Source organism: Lipomyces japonicus (genome assembly GCF_038497905.1).
Source record: "Lipomyces japonicus strain CBS 7319 unplaced genomic scaffold V1514scaffold_30, whole genome shotgun sequence".
In the NCBI taxonomy this organism is placed as follows: domain Eukaryota; kingdom Fungi; phylum Ascomycota; class Lipomycetes; order Lipomycetales; family Lipomycetaceae; genus Lipomyces; species Lipomyces japonicus.
This window is the reverse complement of record NW_027117842.1, coordinates 12,841-30,370: the sequence shown is the minus strand read 5'-3', so window position 1 is coordinate 30,370 and position 17,530 is coordinate 12,841. Positions and strand designations below refer to the sequence as shown.

General features: G+C 44.2%; 6 protein-coding genes across 6 annotated transcripts; 4 read left to right on the top strand and 2 right to left on the bottom strand.

Annotated features, from left to right (window-relative positions):
* Positions 1-318: 318 nt before the first annotated feature.
* V1514DRAFT_333687 (uncharacterized protein) lies at positions 319-2,376 on the top strand. The gene has a single exon (XM_066928089.1). It carries the CDS (start codon positions 431-433, stop codon positions 2,192-2,194), a length of 1,764 nt encoding a protein of 587 aa, XP_066782334.1. The 5' UTR covers positions 319-430; the 3' UTR covers positions 2,195-2,376.
* A 192-nt stretch (positions 2,377-2,568) lies between these two features.
* V1514DRAFT_309101 (Gcd10p family-domain-containing protein) lies at positions 2,569-4,072 on the top strand (the record flags this gene model as incomplete). Its single annotated transcript, XM_066925737.1, has 2 exons — positions 2,569-2,761; positions 2,900-4,072. The coding sequence occupies 2 exons, from the start codon at positions 2,569-2,571 to the stop codon at positions 3,970-3,972; spliced, it is 1,266 nt and encodes a 421-aa protein (XP_066782333.1). The 3' UTR covers positions 3,973-4,072.
* Positions 4,073-4,079: 7 nt separating this feature from the next.
* On the top strand, positions 4,080-5,496 carry V1514DRAFT_333682 (beta-lactamase-like protein). The gene is made up of 6 exons (XM_066928088.1): positions 4,080-4,325; positions 4,402-4,490; positions 4,563-4,579; positions 4,660-4,962; positions 5,046-5,207; positions 5,286-5,496. Exons 1-6 carry the CDS (start codon positions 4,111-4,113, stop codon positions 5,367-5,369), a joined length of 870 nt encoding a protein of 289 aa, XP_066782332.1. The 5' UTR covers positions 4,080-4,110; the 3' UTR covers positions 5,370-5,496.
* V1514DRAFT_363827 (uncharacterized protein) lies at positions 5,380-9,101 on the bottom strand. The gene is made up of 2 exons (XM_066929770.1): positions 8,160-9,101; positions 5,380-8,087 (listed from the first exon to the last, which is right to left on the bottom strand). The coding sequence occupies exons 1-2, from the start codon at positions 9,039-9,041 to the stop codon at positions 5,502-5,504; spliced, it is 3,468 nt and encodes a 1,155-aa protein (XP_066782331.1). The 5' UTR covers positions 9,042-9,101; the 3' UTR covers positions 5,380-5,501.
* Positions 9,102-9,204: 103 nt separating this feature from the next.
* On the top strand, positions 9,205-10,283 carry V1514DRAFT_333678 (uncharacterized protein). The gene is made up of 5 exons (XM_066928087.1): positions 9,205-9,353; positions 9,559-9,569; positions 9,640-9,864; positions 9,945-9,993; positions 10,062-10,283. Exons 1-5 carry the CDS (start codon positions 9,351-9,353, stop codon positions 10,203-10,205), a joined length of 432 nt encoding a protein of 143 aa, XP_066782330.1. The 5' UTR covers positions 9,205-9,350; the 3' UTR covers positions 10,206-10,283.
* Positions 10,284-10,571: 288 nt separating this feature from the next.
* Positions 10,572-17,316, bottom strand: V1514DRAFT_121057 (acyl transferase domain-containing protein). The gene is made up of 5 exons (XM_066924418.1): positions 16,376-17,316; positions 14,524-16,312; positions 11,889-14,446; positions 11,763-11,831; positions 10,572-11,698 (listed from the first exon to the last, which is right to left on the bottom strand). The coding sequence occupies exons 1-5, from the start codon at positions 17,196-17,198 to the stop codon at positions 10,716-10,718; spliced, it is 6,222 nt and encodes a 2,073-aa protein (XP_066782329.1). The 5' UTR covers positions 17,199-17,316; the 3' UTR covers positions 10,572-10,715.
* Between the last annotated feature and the right edge of the window lie 214 nt (positions 17,317-17,530).

Sequence of the window (17,530 nt, the reverse complement as noted above, 5' to 3'; positions counted from 1 at the left end):
ATTTTAAACTCCCACTTGAGAACGGTGATTGTTTGGCGGGCACACTTTATTTTGATTTGATTTTCATACGTTAATTTGTCTTTTTTTTTTTTTTAATTTAATTTTTTGTATTTGCTCTTTCTTTATTTTTTCAATTTGTTGTAATTTCCCTTTTTTTTTCCTGCTGATGGTCCAGTCTGGCTTGTTTAAACTGGTAAGTACGACAGATCATTGTCATCTATCTGACTTCCTCTTCGGTAAACGGGGCTCTGTTTACGTTTTGCCTTTTTTTTCTTTTTTGCCTGATTAGCGCTCGTGATTGCGTTTTTTTATTTTTCTTTTTTTTTTTTTTTTTTTTTTTTGCCAGCTTTCCTTTTCTCTTAAATTGTTCCATCATGATGCTGACCTGGATTTTGTTTTGACAGACATTGTTGATAAATCGCCATTCATCATGACCTCGATCGAACGCCAGCCCGTATTCTCGTTCGGTTCGCCGTCCGCAGGCAACGTTGCCCTTCACCATTCCGCAACCCTATCAGCCGACGCTCTTCCGCTGTCCTCTGCTCACCAGTGGCTGGCTGACGATCTGGAATCACATGCAGACTCATCGCTACTAGATACCTCAGCTTCATCCATGTATAATAGCAATAATTTTCATCATCATAATAGTAATGACAACAATACCTCAAACGTGGCCACGTTTAGGTCGGAGCTCGCAGCCATCGAGACTTGGTTCTCGACCGTGCTGTCGGAACCGGAGCGCACGGCCGCGCTCTACGCTCTCCTGCAGTACACGACTCAAACACAGGTCAGGTTTTTCTTGTCCGTGCTCAAACAGATGGAGCTCACCCGGTCCGATGATAGTGTTGCCGTCGCCGGTGCGTTGGCTGGCACGATTGACCCAGCAACGGTTACCAGTGCAAAGCGGTCGTCGTCTGCAATTTTTTCATCATCCCCGCCTGCTACTGATGCACTTTTGCCTACATCGGCCAAGCGCGCGTCCGTGTCGCGACCGTCTGATTTGTCCGATCGTGCAATCTCTCCAATTGGTTCTGAGAAATCATCTCGCCGGTCATCGGATGAATTTGACCGGTTTTCTCCCCCGACTCCTACGTTTTCGTCACCACGTTTATCAGCCGCGACCGCTTCAAAGACGAACAACATCATCAACGATACCACCATGCATAACAACTCTTCATGGGCATCGCTCATGCACACGTCAGCTGACGCAAAGACGGCGCAGCAAAACGCTGGCATTGTGGCAACCGCGACGGCTATGAAACTGGCCGCTTTGTCGACTGTTAATAACCGAAACTTGCTTGATTCTGAAGTACGCAAATTCAGGCGGAAAAATATGCTGCTTGATCAAGCAGCTCAATCACCGTCTCCATCCACTCCATCTTCCGCGGCATCTGCTGCAGCGTTTTCGACTCCATTGAATCATTCACTAATGACCGATTCATCTTTGCCATCTTCACCGTCGCCTTTCTTTAGGTCACGGTCGTCGAGATCACCTTGGTCAGCGGCAGGGCAATCGCCGCGTTGGGGGTTTGAATCTCCAGCGTCTTCGCTATTTTCATCACCACATTCTTCTTCCACTCAACCATTTGCATATGCCGGTTTAGGTCTAAATTCATTCGGTGACATGGTGTTTTCTTCTTCGCCACTGGCTTCAAACCCGGTCACTAACGCCTCTGCCGGTTCTGCTACCGGCACTGGAATCAATACTAATTCCACAAACGCGACCGCGGTCCCGTCAGCTGTCACGAATAATTCTTCTTCTATGTACGCCACGCCAAAGAAGTCGTCTGCACTGACTGGCAAACTAGTAAAGAAGGATCAACCCCAGGCAACACCATCACCACCGTCACCTCCTTCAACCGCGTCTTCCACATCTTCAAAAATTGACGATCCAACATCAGACACGTTATTAAACGACATACCCGCCTGGTTGCGAAGCTTAAGGTTGCATAAATATACGGAAAATTTCAAGGACTTGTCATGGCGAGAATTGATCGCGCTTGATGATGCTGATTTGCAAGTAAGTGGCGTGTCCGCATTGGGAGCACGCAGGAAAATGCTTAAAGTGTTTGAACAAGTAAAGGTGGCCAAGTCAGTTTCCGATAATACAACCGCCATCACCACCACCACTACCACTACTACTACCACTACTACTACTACTCCTGATACTCCGGCTGAGCCGGTCAGTGTTTAATTATAAATCGCGGTGCGATTTGGCGTTAGCATTTTTTATTTGTGTGTTGTGTTTTGTTTATTATATTGTGTGCTGGTTCATTATAGTTATTTTTTTTTTTTGTTTGTGAGTGAATGTGTGTTTAGGATATCAATGTTTCTTTTCCTGGTGAAGTGAAAATATAAATATTTTTTTTCAACTTATATTTACTACTATTATTAACTGTCGCCGTTGTAAGTGAGTCAGGTACTATAACTAGTTAGTTAAACGCGAGTCGTGCTGTTTACGTAATGTATTACATGGGCATGTGTTGTAAATGAAATTTTCTTTTTGCCAGTTTTAAATACAGTAGTATAAAGTAGAAAAAAGTCAAAAAAAAAAAAATTCAGTTCTTGATGGATGGAATAATCGAGGCAGATCAGTACGTGCTGATACGATTGCCATCATCAACTTTACGATTAATCAAGCTTTCACAAAATGCGACGGTAAACCTGGGCAAGTTTGGTTCGTTCAAGGCTGACGAGATCATTGGCTTGCCGTTTGGATATACGTATGAGATTCAAGATGGTGGCAATGGTACTGTCGACCGTGTTATCTCATCCGATGGCTTGTTTGCATCATCAGTGGTGAATAATGACGGAGGCAGCGGCGGAGAACATGAAGGAGACGGCGACGACAACGACGACGATGATGATGATGAAGATGAAGATGAAGATGAAGACAAAGACCATGATGAGGGAACGGATAAGCGACAGGACGAGATCATAGGCACGAACGAACTTACCGTGGATGATCCGACCGTGCAACGGTTAAGCATGCAAGAGATTGAACAATTAAAAAAGACTGCAAGCGCGAACGAGATCATTGCCCGCGTGATTGAATCCCATGCCGGTTTTAATCAAAAGACGATTTTTTCAAAACAGAAATATACCAGGCGCAAGCAGCAAAAATTTTTGAAAAGGTTTACGCCATGCCAAGTTGGCAGTAGTGAAATTATTGAATATTTCCAATACAAGCAACATTCTCGAATTTTGGAGCTCACTTTGGAATCGTTAGGGTTGATCATGTCATTAGCCAACGTTCGACCGGGAGGGAATTACATTGTGCTTGATGACACGGGCGGATTAATTACCGGTGCCATGATGGAACGCATGGGCCTGTCAGGTAAAAAAACCACAAATGATGATGATGATGATAATCATGGATCCATCCTCTTTGTTCACGAGAACGAGCACGCCAATTTTGACACGCTGAAATTTATGAATTTTTCAGACCAGGTTATTAATCACACGGTTAAGACGATCAACTTGTTACAATTATTTCATCCGCAAGAGGAAGAACCGGTCAAGATCTTGTCCGACGACGTGATATCAAACATGAAGCCAGCACGCCGGGGTCAATATTACCGACGCCTGCATCGTCATGCTGAATTATCCGCCATTTTTCAAAACCTAACATCCGGTTTTTACGATGGATTAATTTTGGCCACAACTTTAGACTTGTCATCTTCATTACTTGATAAATTATTAACCGGCCTGGCAGGTTCACGACAGGTCGTGATTTACAATCCGGCCAAGGAACCACTCGTGAATTATTCTCATGCGCTCATGCGTGACCTTCGAGTTTTGGCTCCCACGATTTTGGAATCTCGAGTACGCAAGTATCAGGTTTACCCAGGTAGGACTCATCCAGTCATGACCATGCAATCTGGTGGCGGCTACGTGTTGTGGGGCACGAGAGTGTTGCCGTCGTCAGACGTGCGAGCCGGTGGGAAGAAAAGGCGCAAGCCTAATCAATAGTAAAAAAAAACGCCAAAAAAAAACCGATAACTGATTATGTAATATAGATGTCATGCTTGAAATAAAGAAGTTCAACGCGATAACGAATTTTTGATTTGCACACGTAAATACAAACTAGCTTGGTATTTTGGTAATTTGATGAAATTATTTCAGCAGATTGCTAGTAGTCCCATCATTCGACTTGCAAGATTTCATCAACAACGACATCAACAAGTGCAATTACAACAACCACGACGAAACATGCATATTCAATATATTAAAATGCGCTGGGGCACCGGTGATAACTATGCGTACTTGGTCACGGATGAGAAAACCAAGCACACGCTCGTGATCGACCCTGCTGAACCTGACACGTAAGTTCAATATTAAAAAAATACTAATAATAAAAATTGGTTTTTAATTTAATGCATGCGGTGGTGGCAAGTGAAGAGTATTGCCAGTTATTCATAAACTTGAACGTGAAGGAACGATTAAGCTTACCGGGATTGTTAACACGCATCACCATTATGACCATTCAGGTACGTTGGGCTTAATTAATTAATCACGGTTACTTGATGTTTGAAATTGAGTTACTGAATATATCGTTTCAGGTGGTAATGACAAATTGGTAAGAATTCTTCCAACCAAAAGTTCAATTCAATCAATCACTTTGCCAAATTTTTTGTCTCTAATGCGATTTTTTTTTAGCGCAAGGCATTCCCTGATTTACCCATCATTGCCGGCTCGAATTCGCCATTGGTCACGACCACGCCATCTGATCGGTCAACGTTTAAGTTAGGCCAGGACGTTAAAATCACGGCGTTGCACACGCCTTGCCACACGCAAGATTCGATTTGTTATTACGTGCAAGATCATGATCAAAAAATTGTGTTCACCGGTGACACGTTGTTTACGGCTGGGTCGGGCCGGTTTTTTGAAGGCACGGCAGATGAAATGGACGTGGCCCTGAATCAAACTTTGGCTTCGTTGCCGGACGATACAAAAGTTTACGTACGTGAAGGTTTTAAGCATTAATATATACATAAACAAGGAATCATTTGTTTTGCTAACTTTTTTTTTTTTTTTTTTTAAAGCCTGGTCATGAATATACTGCTTCGAATGTGAAATTTGCAAAGACCGTGTTAGTTAACGAACCGTTATTGGAATTGGAAAAATTTGTCTCCCAAAATGAAATCACGACTGGCATTTTCACGATTGGTGATGAGAAAAAACATAACCCGTTTATGCTTGTACAGGTAAGCCTCATCACTCCATTTTTTTTTTTTTTTTTTTTTTTCTTTTTTTTTTAAAAACTTATTTTTCGTGTTTTTTAGAATAATCAAATTCAACAAAAACTGGGCTTGACTGATCGCGTGCAGGTCATGGCAAAACTTCGAGAACTTAAAAACAATTTTTAAAACAAAAAGAGTGAAATTTTTGGTGCGAGGGGAGGGAGTTAGCGACATGTTGTAAAAAAGTAAAATAGTATACAACATAACTTCTACATAAAATACAAAACACGGTCTTTTTTAAACAAACGCAATCTTTAATTAAACTTGTAAATATTTGTCTGCCAATTGCCGTGCCAATTTAAAATTGCCACTCATGACGTATACTAATTGCAAGTTATACGCGGCCTCATATTTTAATGAGTACGTGCGCCTGACATCATCATCATCATCATCATCATCATGGTTTTCTCCAGGTTCAATCACGTCAAGCACGTTTTCATAATACTTGATTGCTAACGAAAATAATCCCAACATGTGAAACGCGCGGCCGAGATTATATTCAACTTCTTCAATTTCGTTCCATTTCGCGACAACATGACTGTCATCATCATCAACACCACGACCAACCCGCACGCGGGCGTATTCCATTAAAAAACTTAACCCTTGCACGATCTGCGCATGCCTGTTATTGGTTTGTCGTTGCATGGCCCGATGCAAATGTGCCAGGCCCACGGCAAACAGTACGGACGGGTCGGCAGGCGCGACCGCGAATGCGCGCATGTAGTAATTTAAGCTGGGCACGTGGCTGCGAGAGGCGGCCAGGATGTGCCCGTATAACGTCAACAATACCACGTTAGCACCGCCGGCACCATCGTCGTGATTTTCGTCATGGTTCATGTTACCGTTCTCGTTGTCGTCGTCGTCGTATTCTTCATCGTTAACATCATCATGATCTTCATGATCATCACCATCGTCATTGTCATCATTATTTACGGCAACGTGCTGGCCCTTTACCTTGACAGACCCGGTGATGGTCTTGCCCAGCGCGCGCGAATCCGCGCCCTTGACGTGTCGCAGCAAGTATTTTTGCGTGCTTGCCAACCGGAACAAATCAGACGCGGCATTACCGGACGGCATGCAGCACAAAAACAACCGATACGCGGCAGGTTCGAATTGCGCATGCGCGTGGGCTAAAATAACTCGCACGATTTCCATGGCGGTCTTGAAATCGCGAACGTGCAAGGCGCATGACAAGTGCACGTAATTAATCACGCGCATGCGGTCCCGATCGTGATGAAACACGTTCGCGTCCTTGGCCTTGCGCAAGACCTGGTACGCGTCCTCGATTTCTTCATGCCAGGCCAAGGTCAGCGCGTACTGCATAAACAGCGACAACCAGTCATCAAACAACAACCCACGAAACTCGGTCGTGTTTGGCTTTTCACCGTCACCCGCACCTTCGTTATCGTCTTCTGATTGCATTGGTGCCGGGCTGCCGGTAATGGATTCTTGTAATCGATTGGCCATGCCTACAAGTCGGTCATTAATGTTTTGCTTTTTAGCTCGCCGCCGGGCGGTAGGAAAAAATCCTCGAAACACTTGATTTTTATCGACAAGATAAAAAGCTTTCGTGTTTGTGAACATGTCCACTAATTCGGACGCGGTTTGCAACCATTCTGAAATTGCCACCGGGTTGCCGGATCTTAATCCGTCCTGGTATTGCTTCAACCTGCGAGCCTTGGCGGCAACCAGTACCAATGCCTTTTCCTCTGCCTCCATTCGTTCACTCCGTGTCGCGCGTGGAGTTCGTCCGAGGCCGCCATTACCAGCTGATCCTCTGCCGCGTGCCTTGGCCCTTGGATCCACGTTGGGGATGAACGAGAGTACGTTTTCATGACCGGTCGGCAATAATTGCACGCGTTCGTGCTGCTGCTGCTCTTGTGGTTGTGCCTGGGACAATGCCTCGGACAGAAGCTCGTCATCGTGACCAGGCTTGAATGATCCTGCCCGATTATTCTGATCCTGCTCGCGCCGCAAGATCATTACGTCGTTAACCAATTGCAGTGCCTTCGTGCGCTTACCCGTAGCCTCGTATACCTCTGCCAACGCGATCTTGGCATCCACGTTTGTGCTGTCGCCTTCAATCACGGTCAAATATGCGGCCTCGGCCTGGTCGAAATCACCAATACCTTGCAAGCACCGGCCCATGGCCATGACAAGTTGTGGCGTGGCCAATTCTTCTACTTCGGCCAACGGTGCGTACAGGGCCAACGCCGTGTCATACAATTCCGCATCGGCAAACACGTCGGCCACGTCTTGGAAAAGGTCTGCGTATTGAGTCAACTCCGGCTTGTTGTGATGCTCCAATGATTCGGCCTGCTTGATTAAAAATCCGGCGTGATGCAGTGCCGCGTTCGTCTCGGCTAGTTTTAATCTGTATGCTGCCATCTTGGCCCGCAGGTCTAACGGCAACGTGAATCGATCCACCATGCCATAATTACCAGCACGAACTTGCTTATGAAACGGTCCCATGGTCGGTTCAAACTCTTCATCGTTATTATCCGGCATGCTGTCCCAAAACTTCTCTGCCGCGCGGCCAAGGAAAAACCTAGCAGTAGCCTTGATAAACTTGATTGCCTTTAAATACTCGCCCTGAGCACCGTATAATTCAGCCAAGATGTTGAGTTCCGACCAGCCAAACCGGGCTGGCGGCCGCCTTTGCTGCTGCTGCCGTGACGTCTCATTATTTTCAGTACTCGGCCACCGCGTTTCGGCATACATGTCCTCGTAAAGCTTTGCCGCTGATGGCAAATTTTTTTGCAACACAAATACAGATGCCAATTCCCGCACGACCGTGACATCATCAGGAAGCAGGTCTTGTAATTTTTTAAACGATTCTAAAGCCTAATTTAAAACAAACATGTTCGAGTTAATATCAATGCGCCAAAAAAAAAAAAAAAAAAAAAAAAAAAATACCTTTCCTAAATTCCCCATTTCTTTAAACACCAGGCCACGTTCAAAAATGCTTTCCACGTCTTGCCCGTTGGCCAAGATGGCTCGATTATAGCAATACAGTGATTGATTGATCAAGCCGATTTCCATTGATAACTTGCCACAGATGGACCATAGCTCGCCATCCTTGCGTCGCAAATGACCAGCCGTTATCCACGCCAGCAAGCATTTGGCAATATCATTTCGTTGCCGGTGAATCTCACCCAACGTTTTCCAAGCCGCGTACACGTTATTATCAATGCGAATAATTTCTGCCAAGATTCGTTCGGCCTCGTCTAATTCATTAGTCGCATAAGCTTGATTGGCCAAGCCGAGTAAGATCTTGACCTCTTCTGATGGTTCATGTTCACGCCGGACTGCTTGTTTATGACGAGATGATGATTTTTTCGATTTGCCCGATCGATGCCGTTGCTTGGCCTTGCCTGCTTTCGAGAACCCGGCCGCGGCTCGCAGGTTGGCTTCGAAATCGTCAAATTCGGCGTCAGCCACCGCGTCGGACCGCAGCACCGGATCAACAAGTTCATCATCGTCATTGTCTCCTTCATCATCATCTTCATCATCATCATCGTCTTCTTCATCATCATCGTCGTCGTCGTAGTCGTCTTCTTCTTCTTCTTCTTCTTCTTCTTCACCAACATTACGACGCACGGCGCGTATAAATCTACGCCTGTCCACGACCCCACTGCCATCATCCGCGTCTTGCTCCTCATGTTCATTATCGTCGTCGAGATCAATCTCAAGATCATCACCCGCATCACCATCCGAACGGTCGGATTCAGAATCCGAATAATCAGCAGCAATTATTTGCCGAATCCGTTCTCTTTCATCATTTTCAAACATGGACATGCCGGCAATGGCATTGACAATAATTCCATTACCTGGATTAGCGGGCCAAAAAAAAAAAAACTTGCTTGTTGTGCAATTGTAGATAAGTTATTTCAAGTTTTAAAGTTGGACTACGTCATTAACCATAAACACGGTCACGGTTACGTGCGTAACTGGCACGCAGCGGGACGATTAGTTTCATGATTCTGTACATTGTGGGCTGCGCGCAACCATCAATCGTATAAACTTCCGTGATTGTTAATAACCACATTACTTCTTCATCAAATTCGATTTGTTTAAAAAACATTAAATTCGGTTAATCAATTTATCATGGTACGTGTGTGAATTGTTCACTTTTTTTTTTTTTTTTTTTTTTAAATTGGTGTTTGAATCATTTAAAATTGGGAAGTAAATGAGGAAAGGGGGATTGTTTTGCAAAGCAATTTGTTTCATCATCTTATTTTATCTTGGGTCATGAGGGGTGAAAACATGAGTATTGAATTCGATCTATTGACTAACCCTTAACTTTTGTTTATAGTCTCGCTCAGGGTATTTATAATCTGGAATTGCAATTTCTAATTCAATTGTATTAATGAAAAAAAAAAAAAAAAAAAAACAGAGTCGCTGTTAGCAATGACGTGCAAAATGCGTTTCAACAATTAAAACTTGGCAAGCAGAGCAAGTTTATCGTGTTTAAGATTAATGATTCCAAAACTGAAATCATTGTGGAAGAAAAATCTTCAAATGATTCGTATGAAGAATTCTTGACCAAGCTTCCTGAAGATGATTGCCGATATGCTATTTATGATTTTGAATACGAACTTGGCAATAATGAGGGAAAGAGGTACGACTTTTTGTTTATTCAATTTTTTTTTTAATCGTTTTAACGTTGGCGGGGCAATTTTTTTTTCTTCTTTTGTTTAGATCAAAGATTATCTTTTTCACTTGGTCGCCAGATACTGCTTCAGTTAGGGTATGTACTTTCCGTGAACGTGGTCTTTTTTTTTTTGTTTTATAACTAATAATTCGTAAACAAAACAGAGTAAGATGTTGTACGCTTCTTCCAAGGATGCGATCCGTCGCACCTTGAACGGCATCGCTGCCGAGATTCAAGGTACTGATTTTAGCGAGGTCGCATACGAGAGCGTGTTCGACAAGGTTTCCAGAGGTCCTGGGTCTCACTAAAGAAATTATAAAATAAGTAAAGGCAAAGAAAAAATTATTTTATTCTTTTTTCCTTTTTTTTTTTTTTTTTTTTTTTTTTGGTTTTGAGATTTTTAAAAAGTAAATTATTACTTTTATTATTATTATTATAATTATTATTATATATATGTTATATATTGTGGCTTTGTCGTGTAAGTTATATTACATATAAATGAACAATTTACATTATTGCCGTATGGGCATTTTACAATTAAACCGTGATCGAACCATCAATTTGCTGTAAAAACAGTATCGAATAAATTATTCAACAAGCCTTTGCCATTGATGGAAATTTTTTTTTTTCATTTTCTACCAGTCAGTTCTGAGCAAACTATGGAAAACAAAAAATAAAATTTTTAAAAAAATCTCATTAAAAAAGAAACAATTACGACATGTATTATACTAAAACAAAAACAAAAAACATGAAAATACAAAAAATGAAAAGAAAAAAAACTCCAATTAAATCTCTTTATGTTTTACGTTCTCATGGTTCTAAGCATTCTCATATTTTTCCCAGTTATCCAAAATATTTCGAATCTTTGCACTTCCGGTCAAATCATACACTTCTTGGAAATATTCTTTTGAAATCGAAAATGGCTTGGCAGTCAAGTTTGGCACGTACTTGCCAATCAAATTCGCAGGCTTGACTGCTTGCTGTGGCAACTTCTTTAACAAAAACCGATTGAATGGCTTCACGCCAGATCGTAAGTATGAAGAGTGGAACGGCACCGAGATACCCTTGAGCGGGATGGTAGCAAATCCACGTTCCAAATCAATCGGTTGTGGCTTTTCTTCAGACTTCTTGGCAATCTCGGATACAATGTCTGACAATTGCTCCTTAACTTCTTCGATCGACAACGTCTTGGTCAACTTGTCAAGGTCAATCTTTTGAACCTTGATAAAGTTTAGCACGTTGGTCAAGGCATCCAATGCCCGCAAGTCACCAGCGGTAACGTACTGCGTGTTCTCAACATTGTAATTCACAATCTCAAGCAACCATTTGGTCTGAGCGGCAACGTGCTCAACAACAAATCTCAACGCAGTGTCAGTAAACGTCTTGGAAATTCTCGACGGGTTAACCGCAATCATGCCGTAGTTGGATCGGCCGAGCGCATCACGCGGAACAGCAACCTGCATGGTCAAACCACGATAAAACACAACATCAACAAGCGATTCGATCGGCATGACGTCTCCCAGCGCGGCCAATGCAGAATATTCGCCAAGCGAATGACCAGCATAAGAACAATCAGCTGGAACAAGTCCCTTGGCCTTCATATCTTCAAACGAGGCCTTCTCCATAAGCGTCAACGCAGGCTGAGTGAATTGGGTGGCAGACAACAGGCCAGTTGGGGATCGGAAAGTATATGACGTCGTGCTGTCAATAATCTCCTTAAAAATCTTTTCCGACTTTAGGTTTCCATCATTGTCAACAGATTCGAACATCATGGAAGTGTAGTTGTGCTTGATTGCCTTGCCTAAAATTAATTTGTTTAGTAAATTGTGAGATAGAAAACGAAAATGATATATATATATACACACCTCTTGGGCCACCAAAATGAACTGTAAACTCCTTTGGATTGTTTTTAACAATATTAGTGATGGAAAAGCCTAAAAAAAAAAATTAAATACTGAAAAATCATGTAAATAGTCTGTCGTCAATCTTACCATAGTTGTTCAAAAAATGCCTGTCAGCACGTTCCCAAACTTCTCTAGCAACAGGCGAGGACTCATACAAGTCCATACCCATACCTTGCTCCTGAGAGCCTTGACCGGTAAACACAAAAGTTGAGACTGGTTGTTCAACTTCAGCCTGGCCGATAAGGACGGGCTCACCGGTATCTTTGTTTGTACTTTCGACCTTGATGATCTTGCGGCCTGCAATCATGCCAACGTGATGAAGCTTGGTCTCGATATTATCGTTCGGAAGCACCATTCCGACAAACGAGCAGTTATAAGCACGAACCCGGTTAATATGGTTCTCAGCAGCCCAGGTCTCAACCAAAGATCGCACGGCAGCGGATGAATACATGCCATGAGTGATGTTACCCTTCAAATTCGCATAGGCAGAGAAAATGCGGGAAACATGGATTGGATTGTAATCGCCAGACACTCTAGCGTAAACTTCATTAGAAGCAGGAGCACGGTTAATCAATTCGGTCGAGCCATTTAATGGGATCGCATTCTCAAACAAGATTGGCTGCTCAATCGTACTACCGTGTCTGGTCAAGTAATCAATAACCGGGTTGCCGTGAGATTCAGCGTCAGCTTCGTAGTTGACATTGCCAATCTCAATAATTTCCCTGGTTGGAAGTTCAATCAGTACCTGACCAGTAGTTCTGACGGTCGAAAAAACGGTCTTGTCCTTGTAAGTAACCACGGTTTCAAGTCTGAACGTCAACGTTTGGTTAAGCAACTCAACATGAGGATCATCATTAAGTTGGAACCACTCCTTTGATTTCAACAAGGCAACATCTTTTTGTGATTTGAGTGATAATTGAATCGGAAGCTCGGCCTTACGCTGGAACGTATTTTCAAAGTCGTTATAAACGCCACGGTAAAAAAATTGTGAAATAACTTCCATGACTGGCTCACCATCACGCACAATCGTGCCGGCAACTTCGACAGTCTTGCCCGAGTCTTGATTAAGAACAGCGTTAATCTTGGCAGTGGTCCGAACGACGTCATCCTTTTTCAATGGTTCAGCTCCAGGGTACATCTTGAAAGAATTTGAAAGATGCACAAGACGAAGCAAATCACCATCAATTGTCTTGGGGAACAAGGCCTTAAGAATGGCCTTCCATCCAACCACGATGGCAAAGTCCATGGGTGCGTACGTGGTCTTGCCCGGCCTGTCGACAAAGGCCTCGCCATTGTTGCCAACCGCGTGCACAAAGTCAGCAATGCCCTTGCCGGTCACGGTGACATTGCCGGCGTCAAAAATGCCACTGGCAGACAAATCGGTGGGGTAACTATCAGGTGCAAACCATAATCTCCAATAAAATTCTTTAATGCGGTCGTTACGACCTTGCATGACTTCCCTAATGGGTGCGAAGCCAACTTCAGGATGGAACGTAAACTGAAGTTTCAAGCCAACAGGTTTCTGCTCGGCAGTGCGGTCGTCGTACAACGTCAAATGAATCGTGTTCTTTTCAGCATCAAAGTAAGTGTCAATCACGTCAATAGGCTCGCCGTTAATTTGCTCAGTCACGCGAATGCTAGTCTTGGCTGGATTGTCGGGATGAGAAATAACAACCGTAACACCAGCAGCAGGAGCAAAAATACGCTTAAGCGGAGAATCCGCATATTTGGTACCTTGAACAAACACGTCCGTGGTAAAGAAAGCGTGACGCCATCCAAGCTCAGAACCGGCAAGTAATTGCAACCATTTCTCTGCATCGGGTAAAGCAGTGGCGCCAGCAGAGATTGAATACGAAATTGCTGAATCAGTAGTTTTCACAATAACGTTGTCAACCTTAGGTTGCGCGACAACATCCTTGCCACCAAAATATTCAAGAACTGGGATTTGTGATGCATCATCACTGTAAACATCACGAGTGAGCAATTCAATGTGCTTGTTATGGATGCCATCTAAAATATCCTTGATAGGCTCGTCCACAACCTTGGAATACTTGACCGCGACTGGTCCTTGCAAAATGCAAGTACGTTGAACGTCCTGACCAACAACTGCGGCAAGATCTTCAGATTGCCAAAGTGAATCCTTCTTAAAATAAAATTCAAAATTGTCATCAAGAACAGGAACGAATGGCACTGGCTTTTGAGATGGACGAAGCGTCAACATCAAAAAAAATTCCTTGTCTTGAGAGTTAATGAGTTGCTCAGAAGCTTCAGGGTACGCATCCAAGATGCGCTTAACAGTAGCAAACGGGCTGTCCAAGTCAGAGTAAGACTGCAACAATGATGACCTGCCAGTCTCGTGAGTGAAACGCTCTTCTAATCTGCGAATAAAATCTCCAGTAAGATTTCTAAGCGTAACATCAATCCATCTGTTTTCAGCAGTCACAAATTGAAGGTCGACTAAGCGATGAACAATTTCGGCGTAAGTCAAATCATCAAGATCAGCAACCTCACCAGCAGAGTTGCGACCAAACCAGGTCTTTTGGAAATCAGCATTCAATTTCTTAATAATGTAATCTTTCTTTGACAAGAGGAAATCAACTCTCTTATTCTTTGGGAGATTAAAAACCGTATTATCAAGTTCCTTCCTGCAAAAAAAAAAAAAAAAAAAAAAAAAAATTAGTATTATTCAAAAACCCAGCAAAAATGAGATTAGATTGCATACCAAAACAAAACACCACGAGTCGCCAGTTTGTGAATAGGTTCACCCATTTCTGACAATACAGTGACAACACCACCAGTTGGCTTCTGATAAGTCTTTTCCCAATCAAGATCATCAACACCGGGAGCATCAACAATGGCCTGTTTTGCAGCCTTGGAAGTATGAGCCTCCTTGGCAGTCATGATTCTGGAACCCAACAAAACACCGTCGAATGGCATGGGTGGGTAAGCATATTTTAATGCCCACTCACCAGTTAAATAAGGATAAGTATCATCAGCACCACCAAATCCGGAACCAGCAAGCAAAATGATATTGGAATGCCTTCGAATGCGGGCATACATTTGCAAAATGGGCGAATGGAAATCTTCATATGAGTGATGGCCACCACCACGACCGCCGGTCCATTGAAGGATAATGGGGAAGGTTGGATTAGCTTGAGCGATATTGATTGTCTGTTGAATGGCATCAATCGAGCCCGGTTTCAAGCCAAGATGCTTGATGCCAAGAGTTTCAATGTACTCGTTGGCAACTTCAATTGATGGCACGCCAGCACCAATAGTAAGACCTTCGATCGGGACACCGTCAGAACGAAGCTTTTGAATAAGAGGAATGGCCCATCCAAGCGCACGCGGGTTGACATAGATAAGGTTGAGGTTGATACCGGCACCGGGGAACGTGGAGTTTTCAATAACTTGGTATGCCTTGGTCAAACGAGCAGCAGAAAAATAACCGCCGCCTCCGAGTTCGATCTGATATCCAGCATTAATCGTGGCAGCCACAAAATCAGCTGGCACGGTTGTTGGTGTCATGCCGGGAATCAAGATTGGCGGGCGACCAACCAATCTTGAAAACTTGGTGTCAACATAAATCTTTCCCTGAGCGGTCTTGACTAATTTGGGAGCAAACTCAATACCCCAATCAGCAGCAAACTTAACAGCACCATCAGCACGATCAAATAATTCCTGCTTATAACCATATTCAGAACTAGGACCTTCAAGAGCGCCAGCCAAAACAATGCGCACGCCGGTACCTTCTTTGTTGCGATGAGTCAAAACTCCAAGACCGGAAACGCCACCGGGACCGAAATCAAGAATGTGAGTAGCCTTGCGGGTGGTAAACTTGGTTGCCGTCTCCCAATGGACGGGAAGAGAAGTAATTAGCTTGACCAAGTGAGGCACGATCGAGCCCTTGTCATCACGAAGATCATGACCATCGAACGTATCGAAAACCGGGATGCCAAGTTCGGATGAGTCAATTGAGACGCCTTCAAGATCAGCAACGATGGTATCGTAAGCGACGGCAAGATAAGGTGAGTGGAAAGGAGCCGTGATGGGCAAGAATCTGTTTGAGAATTTGAGCTTGCGTTGAGAGTAAGGCACGCGGTTTTGTTCAAGACCAGTGGGCGCGCGGGACTTGCGAAGCGATAGTGACAGACCATACAATGACTGAGGCGGGCCAGTGACGACAAAATTTCTGGCACCATTTTCAAGCGAGATGGCAACATGCTTCTGCGGAGGCAAATGAGAGTTTGTCAGGTCGACATGTTGCTGGACCTGTGATTTTGCAAGGTCACGAACAGATAACATGGGAGAAGGTTTTCCTTCACCTTCGTTAACGGAATCCTGCAAAACAGAGGGAGCTAATGACGTGCGTGGATAAGTTTGTTGAGACCTGCTGCCGATCCAAAACAGAATTTGAAGAGTCTTTGAGGCAACGTCAAAGAAAGATTCCCAAGTGGTTGAGGCCGAGATGGCAGCGGCGGTAATGATGCCTTGGGAATGACCGGTGGCACCTACAAAAAAAAAAAGGTTAGTAATAATTATAAAAGGGATTGGATATTTTTTTTTTTTCATACCAGACAAGTAATGTAGTAGCTCGCCAGGTTGTTTTCCGAGAACCTTGCAAGTAGCCGCATAATGAGTAAGTTGAGTGACACCAATCAAAGGGAACGACACAGGAGCAGAGACAAGGTAGTCAAGCTCCGGAGTGGAATCGGGTTCGCGAAGCCAACGTAAGATATCGAGGCCGTTTGAGTAGACCTTGGCCGTGCGTTCGTCAGCGGCAAGTTTGAGCAAATCGGCGGCACAGTGCTTGACAAAGTCATCAACCAGGCCCGAATACAGCGAATACACGTCTCTAAGTTCATCAAAATATTCTTCAATGTTTCCCTGGCCACCGAAAATGGCGTAGAGGGAAGCGTGGCCATCAGAAACCGAGCGCAACAAGGCAGATTCGTGGGCCTTGACAGGGCGGTTGGCAGCGAGCCGGGCGGCGTAATAGGCCTTGATAACTGCTGATCTGTTTTCAATCGAGCCAGGCAAGGTGGCGGCAATGGCATGAACTTCGTTTGCGTTTAAAAATCTGGTTTCGAAATCGGACAAGACGAGGGCCAAGACGTCGTCGTACACGCCGGGTTCGACGGCGACGTGGTCGACAATAAAGGACAGAAACCTGGCCACGAGCTCCGGGGTGGACGCAGGCTCGTCGATGCCAGACAGATCTTGAGTAGCCGGAGGCAGAGACAAGGAGACAAACTCGTCGCGGAGATGAAGAATTGACAAGTAAAGGCCGTTGGGGACAAAGACGGTGTGCTCGAGCGAGCCGTGTGAGAGCGACAGCGGACGCAGGGACGCCTGCGTGTGAGGCGTGGCAACACCAGTTTCAGCACCTGCAGACATTTGGCAAGACGGAAGGTCAAGAAGGATGGAGGGTGGTGAAGGAGGGTGTTGGTGGAGTAAGAAGAAAGAGAGGGAAAATAAAAACGAAGGAACTGGCAGATTTGAACCTTCTTCACTTAGCAGGACGAGAGTTTGGTAGATCGAGGATTTTGGCCGACCGCGAGGCCAGGCCGGGTAAGAGGTTGTTTACTACTACGGTATTTTGTTTTGGTTTGTGGTTGTTGAGCTGCACGTATGCACAATCGTCTGCACAACAATCGTCGTCGTCGTCATCACCACCACCACCATCATCACCATCACCATCATCATCATCAGTAACAACGGTAGTGGCA

Excerpts from the sequence above, each read along its gene's own strand:
- V1514DRAFT_333687 (XM_066928089.1), top strand. The coding sequence starts at position 431 with ATGACCTCGATCGAACGCCAGCCCGTATTCTCGTTCGGTTCGCCGTCC.
- V1514DRAFT_333682 (XM_066928088.1), top strand. The coding sequence starts at position 4,111 with ATGAAATTATTTCAGCAGATTGCTAGTAGTCCCATCATTCGACTTGCA. Across the intron at positions 4,326-4,401 it reads GACCCTGCTGAACCTGACAC|AGTATTGCCAGTTATTCATA; the intron begins GTAAGTTCAATA and ends TGGCAAGTGAAG. Across the intron at positions 5,208-5,285 it reads ACCCGTTTATGCTTGTACAG|AATAATCAAATTCAACAAAA; the intron begins GTAAGCCTCATC and ends CGTGTTTTTTAG.
- V1514DRAFT_363827 (XM_066929770.1), bottom strand. The coding sequence starts at position 9,041 with ATGTCCATGTTTGAAAATGATGAAAGAGAACGGATTCGGCAAATAATT. Across the intron at positions 8,088-8,159 it reads AAATGGGGAATTTAGGAAAG|GCTTTAGAATCGTTTAAAAA; the intron begins GTATTTTTTTTT and ends GTTTTAAATTAG.
- V1514DRAFT_333678 (XM_066928087.1), top strand. Across the intron at positions 9,865-9,944 it reads GGCAATAATGAGGGAAAGAG|ATCAAAGATTATCTTTTTCA; the intron begins GTACGACTTTTT and ends TCTTTTGTTTAG. Across the intron at positions 9,994-10,061 it reads CAGATACTGCTTCAGTTAGG|AGTAAGATGTTGTACGCTTC; the intron begins GTATGTACTTTC and ends TAAACAAAACAG.
- V1514DRAFT_121057 (XM_066924418.1), bottom strand. The coding sequence starts at position 17,198 with ATGTCTGCAGGTGCTGAAACTGGTGTTGCCACGCCTCACACGCAGGCG. Across the intron at positions 11,832-11,888 it reads GCATTTTTTGAACAACTATG|GCTTTTCCATCACTAATATT; the intron begins GTAAGATTGACG and ends TTTTTTTTTTAG. Across the intron at positions 11,699-11,762 it reads TCATTTTGGTGGCCCAAGAG|GCAAGGCAATCAAGCACAAC; the intron begins GTGTGTATATAT and ends AATTAATTTTAG.